The 19,067-nt window shown below is 65.7% G+C and overlaps 2 protein-coding genes across 4 annotated transcripts; one reads left to right on the top strand and one right to left on the bottom strand.

Moving 5' to 3' along the window:
* Positions 1-1,428: 1,428 nt before the first annotated feature.
* On the bottom strand, positions 1,429-11,439 carry SCAF1 (SR-related CTD associated factor 1). Of its 3 annotated transcripts, none has more exons than XM_078850015.1 (11): positions 11,304-11,439; positions 8,677-8,840; positions 8,033-8,099; positions 7,722-7,840; positions 7,244-7,356; positions 6,750-6,862; positions 3,497-6,445; positions 3,228-3,310; positions 2,543-2,815; positions 2,175-2,303; positions 1,429-2,078 (listed from the first exon to the last, which is right to left on the bottom strand). In XM_078850015.1, the coding sequence occupies exons 1-11, from the start codon at positions 11,422-11,424 to the stop codon at positions 1,902-1,904; spliced, it is 4,308 nt and encodes a 1,435-aa protein (XP_078706141.1). In that variant the 5' UTR covers positions 11,425-11,439; the 3' UTR covers positions 1,429-1,901. The 3 variants fall into 3 exon arrangements, with proteins under 3 accessions (XP_078706141.1, XP_078706142.1, XP_078706143.1); XM_078850016.1 differs by having other exon boundaries at positions 8,033-8,096; XM_078850017.1 differs by lacking the exon at positions 11,304-11,439 and adding an exon at positions 9,230-9,499.
* A 2,608-nt stretch (positions 11,440-14,047) lies between these two features.
* Positions 14,048-18,733, top strand: RRAS (RAS related). Its single transcript, XM_078850037.1, has 6 exons — positions 14,048-14,268; positions 15,011-15,098; positions 15,488-15,590; positions 15,812-15,920; positions 17,261-17,379; positions 17,832-18,733. The coding sequence occupies exons 1-6, from the start codon at positions 14,167-14,169 to the stop codon at positions 17,917-17,919; spliced, it is 609 nt and encodes a 202-aa protein (XP_078706163.1). The 5' UTR covers positions 14,048-14,166; the 3' UTR covers positions 17,920-18,733.
* Positions 18,734-19,067: the final 334 nt, after the last annotated feature.

Raw genomic sequence — 19,067 nt, 5'->3', positions numbered from 1 at the left:
CCCCTGCTCAATGTCTGTCACCCCACTAGCTCCTGAGCCCCCACCCATGTCCCCCCCACCGGCCCTTCTGAACCCCAGTCTGTGACCCCCACAGCAGCCCCACGTGCCCCGCACTGTCTGTCCAGAATGTATTTTCTGTGCAGAAAATCAAAGTTCAGCACCAGCCACCAATGCTGCGTGCGCAGTGGGGCAGGGTTCCCCCAGGAGCCGCTCCCCTCCGGTAACTTGCCTGCTGGGCCTCTGGTAACGCAGCCTAAAGCGCCATTTGCTTTTCTGCTCGGCTGAGTTTCATTTGGTCGTCTAGAGCCCGGTTCTCCCATTTACCAAGATCCCGTGGGATTTTAGCTCTGTCCTCCAGGTGTTGACAACCTCCCAGCCCCAGCAGATTGGATCTGCCTGCTCCTTATTAAAGGTCCCCGCCGAAACCCACTCGGGGCCTCCCTCCGTTGTGCCGTTCACAGGGACTCTCTGTGCTTGTTTAACCGATTCTGTATCCAGCTTGCTTAGCAGATTGTCAGGCGGGGCTGGGGCCAGAGCCCTGCTAAAGCCCAGGTATATTACGGCCACCGCCTTCCCCCAGCCACCAAACCGGTTGCCCCGCTGGAGAAGGAAATCGAGCCGGTCTGGCAGGATTTGGTCTCGGTGAATCCATGCTGGCCGCTAGCGCTCTGCCCCTCGTCCTCCAGGTATTCGCAAATTGAAGGTTTTAAACGTAGCTCCCAGGGATCAGTCTGGCTGACTGGTCTGTTGTTCCCCGGCTCCTCCTTTTGCCCCTGTTTAAAGACGGGCACCACGTTCGCCCTTCTCCAGGCTTCCGGGACTCTCCTGTCGTCCGGGAGTTTGCAGTTTTCACCATCAGTGGCTCCGACGTTTCTTTCGGCCCCCGGCCCTGCTGACTTGAATTCGTTCCGATGATCTCCGGCGAGTTCTTTACTTGTCCCGATCCGCGTCCCGTCCCCTGTATCGCCGGGGGGAGCGTCGCTCGGCGTCCGGTCATGATATTTTTTGTGAGCAGACCGGAGCGAAGCCAGCAGGGAGCAGCGCCGCCTTCCCGTCATCTCCCGTTCCCAGCTCAGCTTCCCCCACGCCTCCAGCGTCCGTTGCTCTGACATCTACAGGCCTTGGCTTTCCTGAGTGTGCCTCTACTCCCTATGCCCATGGGTCCTTCCTTGGGGACACGCCCCGGCCTCCATTTATCCGGGGACCGCTCTGGGGTGGGGCATGGGGGCTGGTTCTATGGGGTCCCCTGGATGGGATGGGGCCTGATGTTCCCCGGGGGGCAGCAGAGAGAACCTGTTCCAGGAAAGGTTGGGGTTTAGGGGACTTTTGTGCCTTGGCTGGGGGGCAGCCCCCAACCCTGCCCCATAGTGCCAGGCCCCCAGATCTGGCATCACACGTGTCCCCCACCCCAAGAAGAACATCCAGAGCCAAATGGCTAACACAGTTTATGAAGAGACAGAAAGGGAGATACAGAGATGGGGGGCAGAGAAATGGGGGGCACCAGCTGCAGAGGGGCGTCTGCACCACAAGAGCTGCTGGCTGCTCCTCCCCCCAGGGCAGCTGGGGGTAGGGGAAGCTGGATGAGAGGGGTCCCCCCATTCCCTGGAGGGAGGAATCCAAATAAAAACATGCTAACATGAGTAAAATGGGGGAAGTCGGGAGGACAGTAGCCCGCGAACAGGCCCCCCCAGCCAGGCCCGTGCCCCCCCCAAGTCCAGCCCAGCCATATGTACAGAGTAAAACTGTTCCTGTTTAAAACCATTCAGAGTCTGGGGGGGGCTGGGGGGAAGTCACGCTGCAACGGCTCACGAGCGCCCCACATTCCAGGGCCCCCTCCCCTTTTGCATAAGGGGGTCCAAGTTAGCTAGAGACGGAGATGGGGGGTGGGCCCCCCGCCGGGCTCAGAGGGGGGGCATGGGGAGCGAGGCCTTCTCCAGCGCCCCCAGGTCCTTGGGGCCCCCCGGCTCCTCCTCCATGCGGCGGCCGTGTTTCCGGAAGTACTTGTAACGCTGAACGTAGGCCCGTACCAGGTTGTTCACCTTCACTGGGTTGATTTCCCCACTCTTGCTGTGGCAGATCTGTGGGGGGGACAGGGGACACAAGGGAAGTCAGTGAGGAGGGGGGCAGCCAAGCCTGAGCGCCCGCTATCTCCACCCTCAAGCCCTCAGCCCCACCTTGTGCACCGCCTTGCGCAGGATGTCCTTGTATTCCTCCTTGGTGATCTCCTTCTTCTGGTAGTAGGGCTTGATGGCCAGCTTCACTTCCTCCACTGCCCGCTCCTGCGTGTGCAGCTTCTTCAGGTACTGGGGGGGGAGCAGGGGGAGGGGTCAGCACACCAGGGAGGGTCTCCCCATCTCGCACGCTCAGGGCCCCCCCCGGCATCTCACAGCCCGGGACAGACCCCAATTCGTCCCCCCTGGGGCCAGTACCCCCTACCTCCCTCCACCACTGCCAAGCTTACCACCTCCCCAATGCATTGTGGGAACACCCCCACCCACCCGAGCACTCAAACAAGCCCCCCCCCCCCCCCCCGCCCACTAACCTTATCAGTGTCCCCGCGCCCGTCGGAGCTGGTGCTCCCGTCCCGCTTGCCCAGGTCGCTGCCGGAGCCGGTGCTAAAGAGCGTCCCACTGCCAGGGCCCGATGAGGCCGGGCCCAGGGTGCCAGGCAGCCCGGTGGGGGTCGGAGGGGTGGAGCTGCAGCCCACCAGGGGCAGGGAGCCGTGCAGCAGGTAGGGGGCGGCCGTGTGGGTGGGAGGCGGTGCAGGCACCTGGGAGCTGGCTAAGGACGTGGAGGGTTTGGTGTGACTCAAGATCTAGGGGGAGAGAAGGTGGTTAGGCTCAGACGGGGCCCCAGCACCAGGACGTGGCCCCTCTGGGGTGGGGCGCGGGGGCTAGGTATACGGGGACCCCTCGCCCAATGTGGAGATGCGGTCCCGCCAGGGGGGCTGGGTAGACAGGAATCAGGAGCAGACAATCCCCCATGTGGGGGTTCAGCCAGGACGCCGGGGTTCCCAGGCCAACTCTGGGCCCAGTGCGACAATTAGTCGCATGACACAGCTGGTGAGAGGCCCCCTACTGAGCTCAGCCCTACTCCTGGCAGCACAGCGCCCCCTAGTGCCACACGGGGGCACCGGGCCCAGCCCCGCTGGCCAGGGAGAGCACCCCCTACTGAGCCCTACCCCACAGCGCCGCAAGGGGGCACTGGCCAAGGAGAGTGCTGCCTACCTGGTTGGTGGCCTGGATCAGTTCATGGGCCTTGGCCCGGCTTGCCAGGTTGGCTTCCTCCATCTTGAAGAGCAGGGCGGTCACTGGGTGAGAGACGGGGAGGCAGTCAGAGAGGGGACGGCCCTCACCCCACTGCTTCCCCCACGGCCCCCCAGCATTGGCAGACCCAACCCCCATGCCCTGCCTCCTCCACCCCAGTCTGGAGCTCCCCCTCTACCCCCCACATCCCAGCCGGCCCCCCTCAGGGCACCCCCTTCCCTGTCACCTACGTGCCAGGACGCCGCTGGTGGTGCAGTCCACGCCCCCCTGCAAGTTCCAGGCCATGGGGGCTGGGGGCGGGGGCAGGACACGAGCAGGCTCCTCCTTGGGCTCGGAGAGGCTGTCGGCCTGGGCCTCGCCCGCCGGTGCCCTCTGCTGCTCGCCGGGCACGGGCACGGCCACCTCCTCGGGCAGGAAGGAGACGTCGGGCGTCTTGCAGCTGCTGTCCACCGTCTGCGAGTCGGGGGTCAGTTCCTGCTCGGCTGGGGCGGGCGGTGGCTTGGGCGGGGGGCTGAGTGGGGAGCCGGCGCCCTCCGCCGGTTCTGGGGCGGGGGCGGGTGGGCTCCCGGCCCCCTGGCTGCAGCTGTCCGCCTTGGACTTCTTCAGCCCCGTCTTGGCTTTCAGCTTCTTCTTCTTCTTGGCCTCCGAGGGCCCCTTGGTCTTGGCCCCCGGCCCCTTGGCCTTCTTCAGCCCCGCCTTGGCTTTCAGTCCCTTGACCTTCTTGGCCTTCACACCAGGCTCCTTGGCCGGCTCCGCCTTGGCGTCGGCCCCAGGCCCCTTCTCCTCCGGCTTGAGGAAGGGTGAGCGGCTCTCCTTGTCCCGGCTGAACTTGATGCCGATGGAGCCCCCTTCCTTGCCAGAGACTGTGGTGCTGCTGACACCCTCGCGGATCAGGACCGCCACCTTGGACTGCAGCTTGACCTTGCGGCCCGAGCCGCCTGCCTTGCCACTGTCCTTGTGCCCAGCCTTGGCTTTCCGGGGGGGCTTCTCCCGCTCCGGCCGCGACTTCTCCTTCTCCGCCTTGCCCGCCTCAGGTGCCGACCGGCCCGGCGCCTCCTTGAACCTCTTCTTGGACTTCTCACGGGGCGCGGGGCGCTCCTCCGGGTAGCCCCGCTTCCGCTCCTTCTCCTTGGGCGGCTTGGCCTCCTCCTCCGGCCGCTCCTTGCGGGGCAGCCCCCCTTCTCCCTTGCTGCTTGAATGCCGGGGCCCCTCGGCGGGCTCGCGATCTGAGAAGCAGCCCTCGAAGCTCAGCCCCTCCGAGTCATAGAGCACTTCCCGCTTGGCCGGCTCCGGGGAGCCATCCTGCCGGCTGACTGTGATGGTCCTCTTGATGGTGAAGAGGTCGGTGTCGTTGAGGTCCTGGATGGAGGGCGGCACGACAGTGCGTGCGTCCCGACGACGCTCCTCCGCCTTGGGCTCCTCCAGGACATGCACCTCGCGCTCCTTGTCGCGGGGCGGCCGCTTCTCCCGGGAGCGGGAACGCTGCTGCTTCTTCTTCTTCTTGCCACCGCCGCCATCCCGGTGCTTTTCCTTGTGCCGCGCCCGGCTCCCCGAGCGCGAGCGCCGGCCCCGCCGCCTCTCCCGTGACCTCCGGCGCCGCTCTGATCCCATGGCCGACAGGCTGGTGCTGAGGGAGGGCGACCAGGAGCGGGAGCCGCGCCGGCGGGACCGGGACCGGGAGCCGCGCCGGCGGGACCGGGAGCGCCGGCGTTCCTTGGACTTTGAGCGCGACTTGGATTTCTTTTTGGGGGGCCAGGGTCCGGCGCGGGGCTCCTTGGCCTTGGGGGGCCGGCGCTCGCGGGACCGCTTGGCCTTCTTGCGGGAGCCCGAGCTGGAGCCCGAGTGCTTGGGTGAGTCATGGCGGTACCGCTCGCGGCGTTGCGTCAGGATCTTGCGCCGCAGGTCAGCGGCCGCCTTCCACCGGGGCTCGGGCTGGCTTTCGCCGAAGTCTCCCTCCTCGTCCGAGTCGGCGTGGAGAGACAGGAAATCGTCCCCCTCTGCCACCCGCAGGGGGCGCTGCTCGACTGGCCGGCACCGGCTGCGGAAGAGCCGGATGGGGCTGTAGCGTTCATCCTCTGGCTGCACGATCTCGCCTTCCTCGATCTCCGAGTCGGCGCCGGCCCAGTCCAGAGAAGGGCGCCGCCCGCCCCGGTGCCGGCCCGCCTTAGGGCCCTTCTCCCCCCGTGCTGGCGCCTTGGGGTTTCCGGCCGTCACCACCTCCAGCGACACCTTCCCCTCCAGCTTGGGGTTGGCCTCCGCCTCTGAGCGGCTCTTGCTGGCCAGGTCCACCACGAAGACACGGCGCCGTGGCTCTGGGGGTGGCTCAGGGGCCCCGTCCGACTGCTCCGACGCGTTCTCCTCCTCGGGCAGGGTGGAGTCGGCCCCGGCCTCCAGCTCCTTTTCGGGGCGCCGGCCACCAGCCACTGGTGCCTCGCTGGGCTCCGCCTCCTCCCGCCCCTTCTCCGAGCTGGGGAAGTCCTGGCTTAAGCTGTTCTCATCGTAGATGCCGGCCAGGGTCTCCGAGATGCGGCTGATGCTGTGGGACATGTCGGGCCGGGGGGCAGCCGTGGCGTCATCCTCTTCTTCCTCCTCTTCCTCTTCCTCCTCCTCGTCGGGGGAGGGGCTGCTGCGGGAGGAGCTGGGGTTGGAGCCAGTGGGGTCGAAGGGGTCGTATTTCTGGTCCTGCTGCTTGCCGGGCGAGGCTGCGTAGCCAAAGTCCCCGCCGGGGTTGTCCTCGTCCGTTGGGTGGAAGGGATCATAAATATCCAGGTCTGGCGAGCGCAGGGGGCAGGGGTTGCTGTCCCCGCCCCCGGGGGGTGCTGCCTGCTGGGAGGAGGAGGAGGATGATGACGAGGAGGAGCAGGAGGACGACGACGACGAGCTGGAATCGGCCTTCTCCAGGGCACTGGTGGGGGGCGGCTGGGAGCGCTGGGCCTCCGGGTCCCTGCCTGCTGGGGCCTGGGGCCGCTGCTGCCCATTGGAGACTCCCGTGCCGGTGCCCAGGGCTACAGCCCAGCGGCCAGGGACACGCCGAGTCCTGCCCGTGCCGGGGAGCGAGGCTGCGCCCCCATGAGTCCTGTGTGGCCACTTAAGGTCCAGGGGGCTGGAAGGCGGGGCCAGGGCGGTAGGGAGGCTGCCGGCTCCTCTCCAGCACGGCGCCAAGGGGCCGGGTAAGGAGGCTGCAGGAAAATGCAAAGAGGAGGGATGGGGGTAGCAATGGGACCGGCCTGGTATCCCGCCCCCAGAATCTCACCTGCTCCCCCCACCCTGGGGCTGGTGCCCCATTCCCCACCCCACTGAGCCAGCCAGTCCCCACCCTGGGGCTGGATGGGAGCCGGTGCTCCTGAGACGGGACAGGCCCCGTGTCCCATTCCCCCCCCCCCCCCCCCAAGCCAGCCAGCCCCAGTCTTGGGGCCAGATGGGAGCCAGCGCCCCCTAGAGGGGAAAGGCCCCGTGTCCCGTCCTCCCCACTCCTGCCCCTACCTGATTTGTGCACCCTCCAGGCCCGTTCTCTCCTGAAGATGCCAGACGCAGCGGCCACATCCCCTAGCCGTACCTCGGCCACCAGCTCCACCTCGTCCGGCTCTGCATCCCCACTGCCAGGAGGAGAAGAGGCCGGTCAGAGCCTGGGCTGCTCACCCCACGCTGGACCGGGGCTTTGCGCACCGTCCTGAGGGCTGGGGACCCCCACCCCTTATGTGGCTCTTTGTGACACAAGTGGGCCTCTGCTGAGACCAGTGAATTCATGTCATCCACAAGAGCTCCCCATTCACCAGAGACATACACCTCGGCCCCCCACCCCTTGGGCAGTATGACACCCTTACCTCCTCTGACAGCCCCCTTCTCCAAACACGAGCACCCCCACTCCCCTCCCACAGCCAGGTATGGAACCCAGGAGTCCTGGCTCCCAGCTCCGCTACTGTGACCCCACTCCCCAAGTGTCCTCCCAAGCTGGGGTGCACAGGATCTGCCCTTACCAGATGGCCGGGGGCCCCAGGAGGAGCCGGGTCTGCACTGAGGCGGTGCACGATCTCTCCAGGAACTGCAGGGCCCCTGCCAGGCCGGAGAACAGACCCAGGGCCTCGGGGACCTGGTGAGAAGACGACAGAGGTTGGGCAGGGCCAGCAGGGGGCCACCCCCTCTCCACGGCCACAGCCCCCAGGATTGCCCCGGTGCAGCTGCTTCCCAGGCCACAGCCCCCCACCACCGGGATGGGAGAGAGCAGTGCATGCTGGGACTTGGATACCCCCTCACTCCCCACGCAGAGAGCAGAAGCGGCGGCGCCGGCCAGGAGCCGGACGCGCAAGGCTGCGGGCCGGACCCGCAGGCCGGGGGCTGAGGGAGGCGTGCATGCTGGGACCCACGGTTCCCAGGGGCTGCACACACCGAGCGCAAGGAAGGCTGGGACCCCTAGTCCCCATGCGCTGGGGGTCCAGGCTGATCAGGGTCACTCACAGTGCTGCTCCGGTCACACGTGCCCATAGGGTCCCCGGTGCCCCCCTTGCCACTGCCAGGCCCATCCGCCCGGGGGCTCCGACACCATTTCTTCCGGCTCATCTTCTTCCTCTCCGCATCTGCAACAGGGACACAGGGTCGGCCCCGCTACCCTCGGGCCCGTCGCCGGGGTGCAGATGGGGAAGCCATGGGGGTCTAGCTCACAAAGGAGGGGGTGGGGGGTGGGTATCCCTGACGCAGGGCCAGACCCGATCCCCAGCTGCGGGGCTGGTCTTCCCCAGGTCCCCACCCCGCTGCGCCCTGGTCCATACCTTTCTCGCTGGCCCGACCTGGCCGCTCGCTCTGGAAGTTGCCGCTCACCACCTGCTGCAGGGCCTTCTGAGGAGAGAGGGGGCTGGTTAGCAGGGGCTCTCCAGCTAGCCCCCCAAGCGCGTCCCCTGAGACGGGCTGGGGAACACTGGATGGGCTGTCCGCCGACCCAGCCTCCACCCACTGGAGGCATCCTAGGCAAAAAACTCCTAGCGCAAAGGGAGGTACCAGGGGCACCCCAAAATGGGACTCCACTTGGGCAGGAAACCCAGCAGACCAGGCCCATAGAAGTGGAGCAGAGCAGTGCATGCTGGGATCCGCAGTCCCCAGGGCCTTTCACACACTGAGCACAAGGAAGCAGTAGATGCTGGGATCTGTAGTTCCCAGGCCCCACACACTGAGCTTGAGACAGCAGTGCATGCTGGGATCTGTAGTTCCCAGGCCCCACACACTGAGCACGAGACAGCAGTGCATGCTGGGATCTGTAGTTCCCAGGCCCCACACACTGAGCACGAGACAGCAGTGCATGCTGGGATCTGTAGTTCCCCCACTACATCCCATCCAGGAACAGTTGTCTCCCCTAGCTGCTGCTACACAGCGCCAGGTCCCTGGAACCGTGTGGGCAGCACAGGGCCATGGATCTTACCAGCATGATGACCTGCCCAGTGCAGAGAGGAACCGACTGACATGGCTCCCTGTCCGGGGGGGAATCGCTTGGCCGCCCCTGCTCCTCACTGCCCCCCACTGGATCCTCCGGTGCCAGGGGAGGTGGATTCTCCTCCTCTTCCATGGCTGCGGGCAGAGAGGGTCCTGCGAACAGGGAAGCGGAGAGAGGTCACCGGCTACCACCACCACCAGCAACGCAGCCACTGTGCCCAGCCTGGCTCCCAGCCCCCCTGCTCTAACCACTAGACCCCACTCCCCAGCCAGAGCTGGGGATAGAACCGAGGCGTCCTGGCTCCCTGTCCCTCCCAATGCTGCACTTGGGTCCTCTTCTAATGCTAGAAAAGCTTTTCCAGGGTAGGGACATCCATCCTACAGCCAAGTACCACCTCCTCAATCGCAACCCACAGCCCCGGATCAGGGCCAGCGCCCCCAAGAGGGGAAAGGCCTCGTGCCCCATTCCCCACCCCCCTGAGCCAGCCAGTCCCCTGGCCTGGAGCTGGTGCCCCATGGAGAGGAAAGGGCCCGTTTCTCACCCATGCCAGGACATGCCTCTGCCCTAGTCGTCAGCACTCAGCTCACATGGGCTGGAGCTGTGAGTTCAAGAGGGAAAACAGAACCACAGGGTCTTCCTTTGACTTGGAAGCCCAATCATGGGCCCTCCATCCCTTTGCTGTGTGGCTGAGCGAGAGGCGTGGGGGGCGGCAGTCTCCCCAGAGACAGCCCCTGGCCTTTGTGCACCAGCTGAACTCAGCCTCCTGCCCTGGGGTGTGGGCGCAGCTTCATTCCTCTGCTCAGAGAGGGGGCTGAGCATCACCCCCCCTTCCCAGCCACGCCAGCAAGTCGCCTTCCTCTCCAACCCCCCCCACTCCATTAGTCCTGTCCCTCCTTCCTCCCCATCTTCTCCAGCCCCTCCTCCAGATTAATGACCCCCATTAGCCGCCCCATTGTCCCGTCTTCCTTCTCCTTCCCTCATTGGCTCCCCATTAGCCGCCCCATGTTAATCTCCCTCCCGCCCCCCCCCCATTAACCCCAGCTCCTCCTGGTCACACCCCCACCCTGACGGGTCCCATATTAACCCCTTCACCTCCACAGGCCCCACTTGGAAACTCCCCCATCCCATCTCCCATGCTGTATCCATCACCGCCACCCCTAAGGCCCTCCTATCATCTCCTCCATTTCATACACCCCACATAACCCATACCCCCACGCCCTCTTCCCACCTCCACACTATATCCACCACCACCGGTGCCCCGTATAATCTCCTCCTCCACACCGCAACCCCTCCTCTCCTCTGTGCCACACCCCCTCCCTTTTCTACCCCACATTCCGTATCCACCCCAAGGCCCCCCATAGTTCCCTCCCACATACTGTGCCCCCCTCTCCCCCTACTCCGCAGCCCCACCCCCTACATACCCCCATATAACCCCTCCCCCCCACACCGCACCCCTTCCCATCCCCTGCACTATATCCACCCCACCCCCATACAACCCCTCCCCCCACACCGCACCCTCCCACCTCCCCTACTCACACTTTTCCCACACACCCACGATATCCACCATCTCCATGTAACTCTCCCCTCATGCTACCCCCTTCCTGCCCCCACTATATCCACCAGCATCCCCATAAAAACATATAACTCACTCCCCACACTGCACCCCCCCACTATATCCACCACTCCCCCATATGACCCCTTCTCCCCCACACACCTTTCTTGTCCCCCCACTATATCCACCACCCCAATACAACCCCCTCCCCACACACACCCTTTTCCCATCCCCCCCATTATCCACCCCCACACAAACATATAACCCCCCTCCCCCCACACTGCCCCCCACTATATCCACCACCAGAGCCCCATACAACCTCCTCCCCCACACACTACCCCCCTTCCCGCCCCACCACTATTATCCCCCCCACTATTATCCACCCCCACACTATATCCACCCCCACCCCCCAGAGCCCCATGCAACCCCCTCCCCCACATACTACCCCCCTTCCCGCCCCCCCACTATTATCCACCCCCACACAGACATATAACCCCCTCCCCCCACACTGCCCCCCACTATATCCACCACCAGAGCCCCATACAACTCCCTCCCCCACACACTACCCCCCTTCCCGCCCCACCACTATTATCCCCCCCACTATTATCCACCCCCACACTATATCCACCCCCACCCCCCACAGCCCCATACAACCCCCTCCCCCACACACTACCCCCCTTCCCGCCCCCCCACTATTATCCACCCCCACACAGACATATAACCCCCTCCCCCACACTATATCCACCCCCACCCCCCAGAGCCCCATGCAACCCCCTCCCCCACACACTACCCCCCTTCCCGCATCCCCACTATTATCCACCCCCACACAGACATATAACCCCCTCCCCCACACTATATCCACCCCCACCCCCCAGAGCCCCATGCAACCCCCTCCCCCACACACTACCCCCCTTCCCGCCCCCCCAGCCCCACACCACCCCTCCCCCCACGTAACCTCCTGCCCATCCCCCCTGTTACCTGCGCGCGCGCGGGGCCCGGCCCCTCCCCTAGGACAATGGGCGCCGCTGCCCCGACCCGGCCGCCCCGGCCGCCGCCATCTTACCCCGCTCGGCTCCGTCTCCGGCTCCGGCTCTGCCGCTGCGGCGCCGCGGGGGCCGATGGGAGATGGAGTCCGCCGGCCCTGGCGGGGGGGAGGGGAACTGGGGAACTACGGCTCCCGGCATGCCCCGCGGCCCGCCAGCCGCCCAGGCCGCTCCCCGCCCGCAGCGCGGGGCATGCCGGGAGGTGTAGTCCGCACCCCCCCTCACCATGACTCAGGGGCCCGGCGCCCGCCCTTCCCATCAGGCTCCGCGGCCGCCCGCCGCGCGGGGCACCATGGGAGTGTCCCTGTCCCCTCCCGCTCCCCGCGGGGTGGGACTACGTATCCCAGGGAGCTCCGCGCCGCGCCGCCGAGGGGCAGCCTGGGAGAGTCTGAGCTGAGAGGCGCCGGGGGGGGGGGGGGGGACCGATCCCACCATGCCTTGCGGGAGCGCCCGGCGCATCATGGGAGTGGTAGTTTTAACGGTGGTATCGTCCGGGAGTCCGGGTCGAGCCGCAACGTCATCGTAGCGCCGTGACGTCACACCGCCATGGCACCGCGCTGTGACATCATCACCAATACGCTGCTGTGATGTCATCCTCGCCCACCATTATATCATCCGTGGTTACATCCTCCCCTGGGACTCCACCCCCTGATGTCATCACACACACCCCTGCCACACTGTGACATCATCCTCCCGAGACACTGCTGTGATGTCATCCCCACATGACATCATCTCACAGTGACATCAGCCCACCATGATACATGCCCACAGGGCCTCAGTCTTATGAGGTCATCACCCTGTGACCTCACCCCATGACATCATCATGATGCCAACATATCTTGTGACTTTGCTCACCCTGTGACACCACCCCCTTGTGATGTCACACTCTGATGTCATCCCAGCCTGACGCTATCCCCAAGACGTCACCCCCCGGAAAAAACAGCGTCATCCTGCCAGGGCATCCCGAGGGGAACTGCGGGGTCTCTGGCCTGTGCTATGCAGGAGGCGGGTGGCACGAGGGAAGAAGGGTGGATGGAGGGTAGAGGGTGTGGATGGGGGGGGGTGGAGGGTGCAGAGTGCATATGGGGGTCGGGGTGGATGGGGAGCGGGGAATGGAGGATGCCACAAAGCATGGAAGGCCCCACAGGACCCCCCAGTTGCTTCCCCACCCCCCATCATGCAGGCGCCACCTGGCCCCTCCATGGAGCCGAGCCCCCAGCATCTGGAGAACCCGGCCCCTCTCGGGGACCGACAGAGCATGAGACTTTGTGCCTTTAGCATTCAGCCCCCGGTCCCTGGGACTCCTGGGCACCCCCCGCCCGCCCCCCCGTGTGGGCTCCAACCCCCGCCCTTGGGACTGCTGGGGCCAAAGGAGGAGCAGCAGGTTCCTAGCCCTGTTACTGTTCCCCCCACACACCAGGAGACCCAATGGCAGATACATCACTGGGAGGGGGAGCCCAGGAGAAAGAGGGGGTGCAGGCCGGACGTGGGCATTACCCCCCAAAATGGGGACTTGGCTGCAGCTGGGAGGGGGGAGAGGGGCAGGTGGGGGGGCAGGGATGATGGAGCCAGGGAGGGGTTGGGGGGGATTAATGTCCCTGCTTGTCCCTGCCCCAGTGGGGGCTCAGTGATGTGGGGGTCCTGGATTGGGGGGAATCAGAGAGATGGGAGACCAGGGGTTACCCATTCCCACCCACTCCAGGCACCCCCATCCCCCTGGTTATAACACACCCCCACCTCCACTGGTGATAGGGTCTGAATCCACCACCACCCCCCACCCCCGGAAAGGCCAAATCCTGGAACCCCCAAACGCCAGCCTCATCCAGTCCCAGGCCCCCCACACCCCAAGCCTCAAAACCCCCAAAACTCAGCCTGAAAAGCCCCAAGCCTCTTCCCTGGGAAACCCCCTAGCCACAGCCCCCACTGCCCTGAACCCCATTTTCCTTGCGGGGGTTGAAGCAGGACTCCTGGGTTCCATCCCTGGCTCTGGGAGAGGAGTGGGGTCTAGCAGCTAGAGAGGTGGGGCTGGGAGCCAGGACGCCTGGGTTCTACTCTCCCCCACAGTCCCTTTTGGCCCTATCGTGGGGTTTCCCCCTGACCAAGGCCCTACAGCGCTTCGAGGGGGTCCCTGACTGGGACTGCGGGGGTAGAGGAATTGGCAGGCAGTTTCCCACCCAGCCCCGCAACAGCTCTGTCCGGCTGCCCCACCCCCTCCAGGCTCCGGGAAGAGGAGGGCTGCGGGGGGGCGGAGCCCGGGGGGCGGGGGGAACTGAGTCAACTTCCTCAACACACCATATGAAAGGAATGTAGTGAGGTCATGCCCCCCCCCAGCTCGGCTGGGTCCTTCTGCCTGGGCTGTAACCCCCCCTCCCCTGCACAGGGATATGGGGGGGGGTCGATCTGGAGGGGGTGACGATGATGCAGAGGGGGAAAGAGAGAAAAGCAGAAAGAGGGACAATCCCACAAGGACAGAACCCAGGCGTCCTGGCTGCCAGCCCCCGACCCCACTCCCCTCCCGGAGCTGGGGATGGGGATGGAACCCAGGCGTCCTGGCTCGCAGCCCGGGGTTTAAAGGGGTGGGGGTGCACTGTGCGGGCCTGCTCCCCCCCCCCCCCCATTCCATCTCGCCCGCGCACCATATAGGGAAGTGGATTTTTGTGAATCGCCCGGCTCCTCATGACTATGCGAGCGCCTCATTAGCATAGATTAGCATAAAGCAGGACCCCGCCCCGGTCTGGAGGGCTAGCCGCGGGGGGGGGGGGATAGCCAGCCATATTCTAGGGACTCCAGCGCATCGCCCGGTCGGACGCGGAGGGGGCGGGGTGGGGGGTGTCCCCCCAAGGATTGAAAACTCCCCCTCCAGGGGGCGCAGGCCCCCCCGCCATGGTCCCCAAAGAGCCGGGGGCGCCCCAGGAGAAATACAAGCTGGTGGTGGTGGGAGGGGGCGGCGTGGGGAAGAGCGCCCTGACCATCCAGTTCATTCAGGTAAGGGGGGGGGGGGGCCGGGGCGGCATGGGGGGGCTCCCCCCCGCCGGGATACCCCTCCGGCCGAGATCCCCCCTCCCCCTCCTTCCCTGGGCGGCAAAGTTTCCTTCCTGGAAAAGTTCACGCTGTGGGGAATCCCGGGGGGGGACGGGGATTCGGGAGGCAGGGGTTTTTGGAGGGGACGGTGCAGGGGTCCTGGTTCAAGGGGGCAGACCGTGGGGGGACAGGAGAGGGGGCTGAGTGGGGGGACGGGGTGGCCTAGGGGTGGGGGTGCCCTGCCTGCGAGGGGGGAGCAGAGGATGGTGCGTGTCTGGGGGGCCAGGGAGCCGGGTGGGGGGGAGAGGAAATTCTTATTTCCTCCCCCCCCCCCCCCACCGCCGTAGTTCAGGGCGGGGAGCGCAGCAGGAATTTGGGGCCTGGAGGGAGGGAGCCGCCCCACCCTCCCGCTGCCCGGCACAGGACTTGGGGGTGGGGGCCCAGAGGCTGCGGGGGGGGGGGGGCAGGAGCAGCCTCCGGGCCCCCACTGGGGGAGAAGGGGGGGCAGGAGCAGCCGCTTGTTCCACGTCCACCAAATCTTCTCTTCTCAAGAACTGGGCGGGGGGCCTGGGAGCCAGGACTCCTGGGTTCTCTCCCTGGCTCTGGGAGGGGAGTGGGGTCTAGTGGTCAGAGGAGGGGGGCAGGGGTTGGAAGCCCGGACTTTTGGGTTCTAATAGGGGCTATAACCCCCCCTTTTCGCCCCCAGTCGTACTTTGTCTCGGACTATGACCCCACAATCGAGGACTCCTACACGAAGATTTGCACCATCGATGGGAGCCCGACCCGGCTGGACAGTGAGTGTGTCGGGGGGGGGCTGGCTTGCACCCCGCTTGCGGGGAGCCCTGACCCAGCCAGGGCAGAGGGACCGAGCCCAGGGACCGACCTGCCCCCACTGTGGGGGAGGCTGCAGAGGTGGGAGAAGTTCTATGGATGGGCAGGGGGGAGGGGAGGCTTGCAGGTGGTGGGGAGGGCTGGGAGCCAGGACTCCTGGGTTCTATCCCAGGCTCTGGGAGGGGAGTGGGGTCTAGTGGTTGCAGCGGGCGGGCAGGGGACTGGGAGCTAGGTCTCCTGGGTTCTCTCCCCTACTGGGGGCAGGGAGGGCAGGGCTAGGAGCCCTGGCCCTCAGGCTGTGGGGAAGGCTAACAACCCCCCCCACACACACACACCCGTCTCTGCCCCACAGTCCTGGACACGGCCGGGCAGGAGGAGTTCGGGGCCATGCGGGAGCAGTACATGCGCACTGGGGAGGGGTTCCTGCTCATCTACGCCATCAATGACCGCGGCAGGTAAGGGCCCCCACCCCCTGGAGACCCCTCCCCACTACGACAGCCTCCCTGAACCCCCTCCCATGAGATTCCCCCCCTCCACGCCCGGTGGCCTGGGGCACCGCAGCCCCCCACCCTCAGATCCCTGCTCCCTAACTCCAGCCTCCAGTGGCCCCCGCCCCCGGGTGAGGAACCCCCCCCAGCAGCCCCCCGACCCGCTCTCCATCTCGCCCCCCCCGCAGCTTCACCGAGATCAGCAAGTTCCACACCCAGATCCTGCGCGTCAAGGACCGGGACGACTTTCCCATGATCCTCGTGGGCAACAAGGCTGACCTGGACCTCCAGCGCCAGGTGAGGAGGGGTGGGGCCAGGGGGTCCCTGGGCTCCGCCCACACTGGGGTGTCCTCATGGGGCCCCAAGGGCCACTGGGCTCACGGCCATCTTGGACGGTGCCCAGACAGGAAGCGCCGCCCCACGGGCCACGCGCGCTCTGTCGGTGGCCATCTTGGACGGTGCCCAGACAGGAAGCGCCGCCCCACGGGCCACGCGCGCTCTGTCGGTGGCCATCTTGGACGGTGCCCAGACAGGAAGCGCCGCCCCACGGGCCACGCGCGCTCTGTCGGTGGCCATCTTGGACGGTGCCCAGACAGAAAGCGCCGCCCCACGGGCCACGCTTGCTCTGTCGGTGGCCATCTTGGACGGTGCCCAGACAGGAAGCGCCGCCCCACGGGCCACGCGCGCTCTGTCGGTGGCCATCTTGGACGGTGCCCAGACAGGAAGCGCCGCCCCACGGGCCACGCTTGCTTTGTCGGCGGCCATCTTGGACGGTGCCCAGACAGGAAGCGCCGCCCCACGGGCCACGCGCACTCTGTCGGTGGCCATCTTGGACGGTGCCCAGACAGGAAGCGCCGCCCCACGGGCCACGCGCACTCTGTCGGTGGCCATCTTGGACGGTGTCCAGACACGAAGCGCTGCCCCACGGGCCACTCTCGCTCTCTTGGTGGCCATCTTGGACAGTGTACAGACAGGCAACACCACCCACCCCACGGGCCACGCTTGCTCTGTCGGCGGCCATCTTGGACGGTGCCCAGACACGAAGCGCTGCCCCACGGGCCACTCTCGCTCTCTTGGCGGCCATCTTGGACAGTGTCCAGACAGGCAGCACCACCCACCCCACGGGCCACGCTTGCTCTGTCGGCGGCCATCTTGGAAGGTGCCCAGACAGGAAGCGCCGCCCCACGGGCCACGCTTGCTCTGTCGGCGGCCATCTTGGACGGTGCCCAGACAGGAAGCGCCGCCCCACGGGCCACGCGCGCTCTGTCGGTGGCCATCTTGGACGGTGCCCAGATAGGAAGCTCCGCCCCATGGGCCACGCGCGCTCTGTCAGTGGCCATCTTGGACAGTGCCCAGACACGAAGCGCTGCCCCACGGGCCACGCGCGCTCTCTTGGCAGCCATCTTGGACAGTGTCCAGACAGGCAGCACCACCCACCCCACGGGCCACGCTTGCTCTGTTGGTGGCCATCTTGGACGGTGCCCAGACAGGAAGTGCCACTGTCTCTGGTGGCATGGGCTTTCTGATGCCCAGATGCCTGGGTCCCCCGACTGCCCTGGGGTTTTGAGAAGTGCCCAGCTTGCCCCCCAGCCCCCACCAGCTGAATGGATGGAGGAGCTGCTTGTAACCGCCCCCAGGTGCCCAAGGAGGAGGCGCTGGCCTTCGCCCAGGAGAATCGCATCCCCTACATGGAGGCCTCTGCCAAGATCCGCCTCAACGTAGACGAGTCCTTCCATGAGGTCGTCCGGGCCATCAGGTATGGGGGGGGGGCTCTGACCCCCCAGGATCCCTCCCAGGGGGGCCCATTCCCCCAAGGCCCCTGTAAAATAGGGGAGAGTGCTCTGCAGGATGTGTCCCCAGGGAGACCCCACCGCGGGGTGATATTTTCCCCCCAGAGTTGTCCCCCACCCCCCACCATGGGGTATTTTCCTACCAAACTTCCCGTGAGATCCCTCCAAATGGGGGTTCAGTCCCCCGACCCCCCCCACTTAAATCTCAGTGAATTCCCTGGGAAGCCATCAGCCCCCCCAAAAAATGGGGCATGTCCCCCACTGTGGTAACATGGGGTTTGACTCCCTCAGAGATACCCAAAAACAGCAGTTCCCCACCCAGGAATGCCCCTCCTGGGGGTACTCCCTCCCTTTGGGGGGCACCTCCCCCGGTTTGGGCTCTGTTCCTAAGTGTCTCCCCCCCCCTTCTCTCTCGCAGAAGGTTCCAGGAGCTGGAGACCCCCCCTGCCCCTACAGTGCACCCTACAACTAAAGAGTCCAACGGCTGCCCCTGCTGCATCCTGTGATGGCCCCCCCCTCAACACTCACCCAGCTGTGCAAGAGAGGGGGAGGAGCGGTATAGTCCATTGCTGATTGTACATATTTATAAATAGGGGACGCAGAGGATGGGGATCCCAGGTGATATTTTGGGGGACAGAGAAAGGGGGTGGTTCCCCCTGGTTCGTAGGGGTTGGGCAGTGGTCACCCTGCATTACAGGGTTCAGGGGGGGGAGCAGCTCCCCTCAAAGATTTGGGGTGTCAGGGTGGGGACCCCATGACCGAGAGCCTGTGACTGGAGAGTTTGTGGGGTCTCTGTCCAAGTGCCCCCCCTCCATTGTATGGGGGGCGGGGACACAAGGCCAGGCCCCATTTCAGTTGGGGAAAGGAGAAATGTGACTCCAATTAAGGTACTGGGGGGGGGTGTGTGGACAGATCATGGTGGAGGTGCTGCCCCCCCACCGCAAGGAGTGCGGAGGGTTCCCCAAAGGGCGGAGCTCCTTCCGAAACGTTGGTCTTTTCTATGGCAAATCAAAGCTTTACCGAAAGAGGGGACCCCGGTGTCCGGGGGTGGGGCCACGCTGCATTCTGTAGCCAGAGGCAGCAGGAGGATTGGGGCGGGGGTCTGAATAAACGTGTAGACACGGTCGCCAGCTAGTTATCTCACTGATATTTCCATGCACCGCTTTGGGAGGTGGGGGGGAGGGTAACAGCTCATCTCCCCACCCGCTCAGTAGCAGGGAGCTAGGGGCAGGTTTGGCTGCTGGGGGGGTCCCCCCCATCTGTAAATACCAAAGCCCCTCCCCCACCAAGCGCATGTTGCATTAAAGTGCCTTAAAGCCAGTGCGGTGTCTGCGTCATTATTGGGGGGGTGGGCTGCCCCTTTGAGGGGACTTAGGACAAGGGGGGGACAGCTGGGGGGGGGGATGCTGGGTGCAAGTCCTCACCCACACCCTAGCCCCTCCACTGTGGGGAGGGTGTTGGAATAAAAGCCCCAAGATGCATGGAGGGGAGGCTGAGACAGATTGGGGGCCTCAACCCAGCATCTGGACTCCTGGTTCTGCTGTGTCCCCTGGGGGGGCACCAGCTCCCATCCGGCCCCAGACCAGGGGACTGGCTGGGGGGGGGACATAGGCTGCTGGGGGGGGGGCTGGAACCTGCCCATATCAGGGTGTAC

Source organism: Lepidochelys kempii, chromosome 23, assembly GCF_965140285.1.
Source record: "Lepidochelys kempii isolate rLepKem1 chromosome 23, rLepKem1.hap1, whole genome shotgun sequence".
NCBI lineage: Eukaryota > Metazoa > Chordata > Testudines > Cheloniidae > Lepidochelys > Lepidochelys kempii.
Note: the sequence above shows the minus strand (reverse complement) of the source record. Positions and strands in the feature narration are given on the sequence as shown.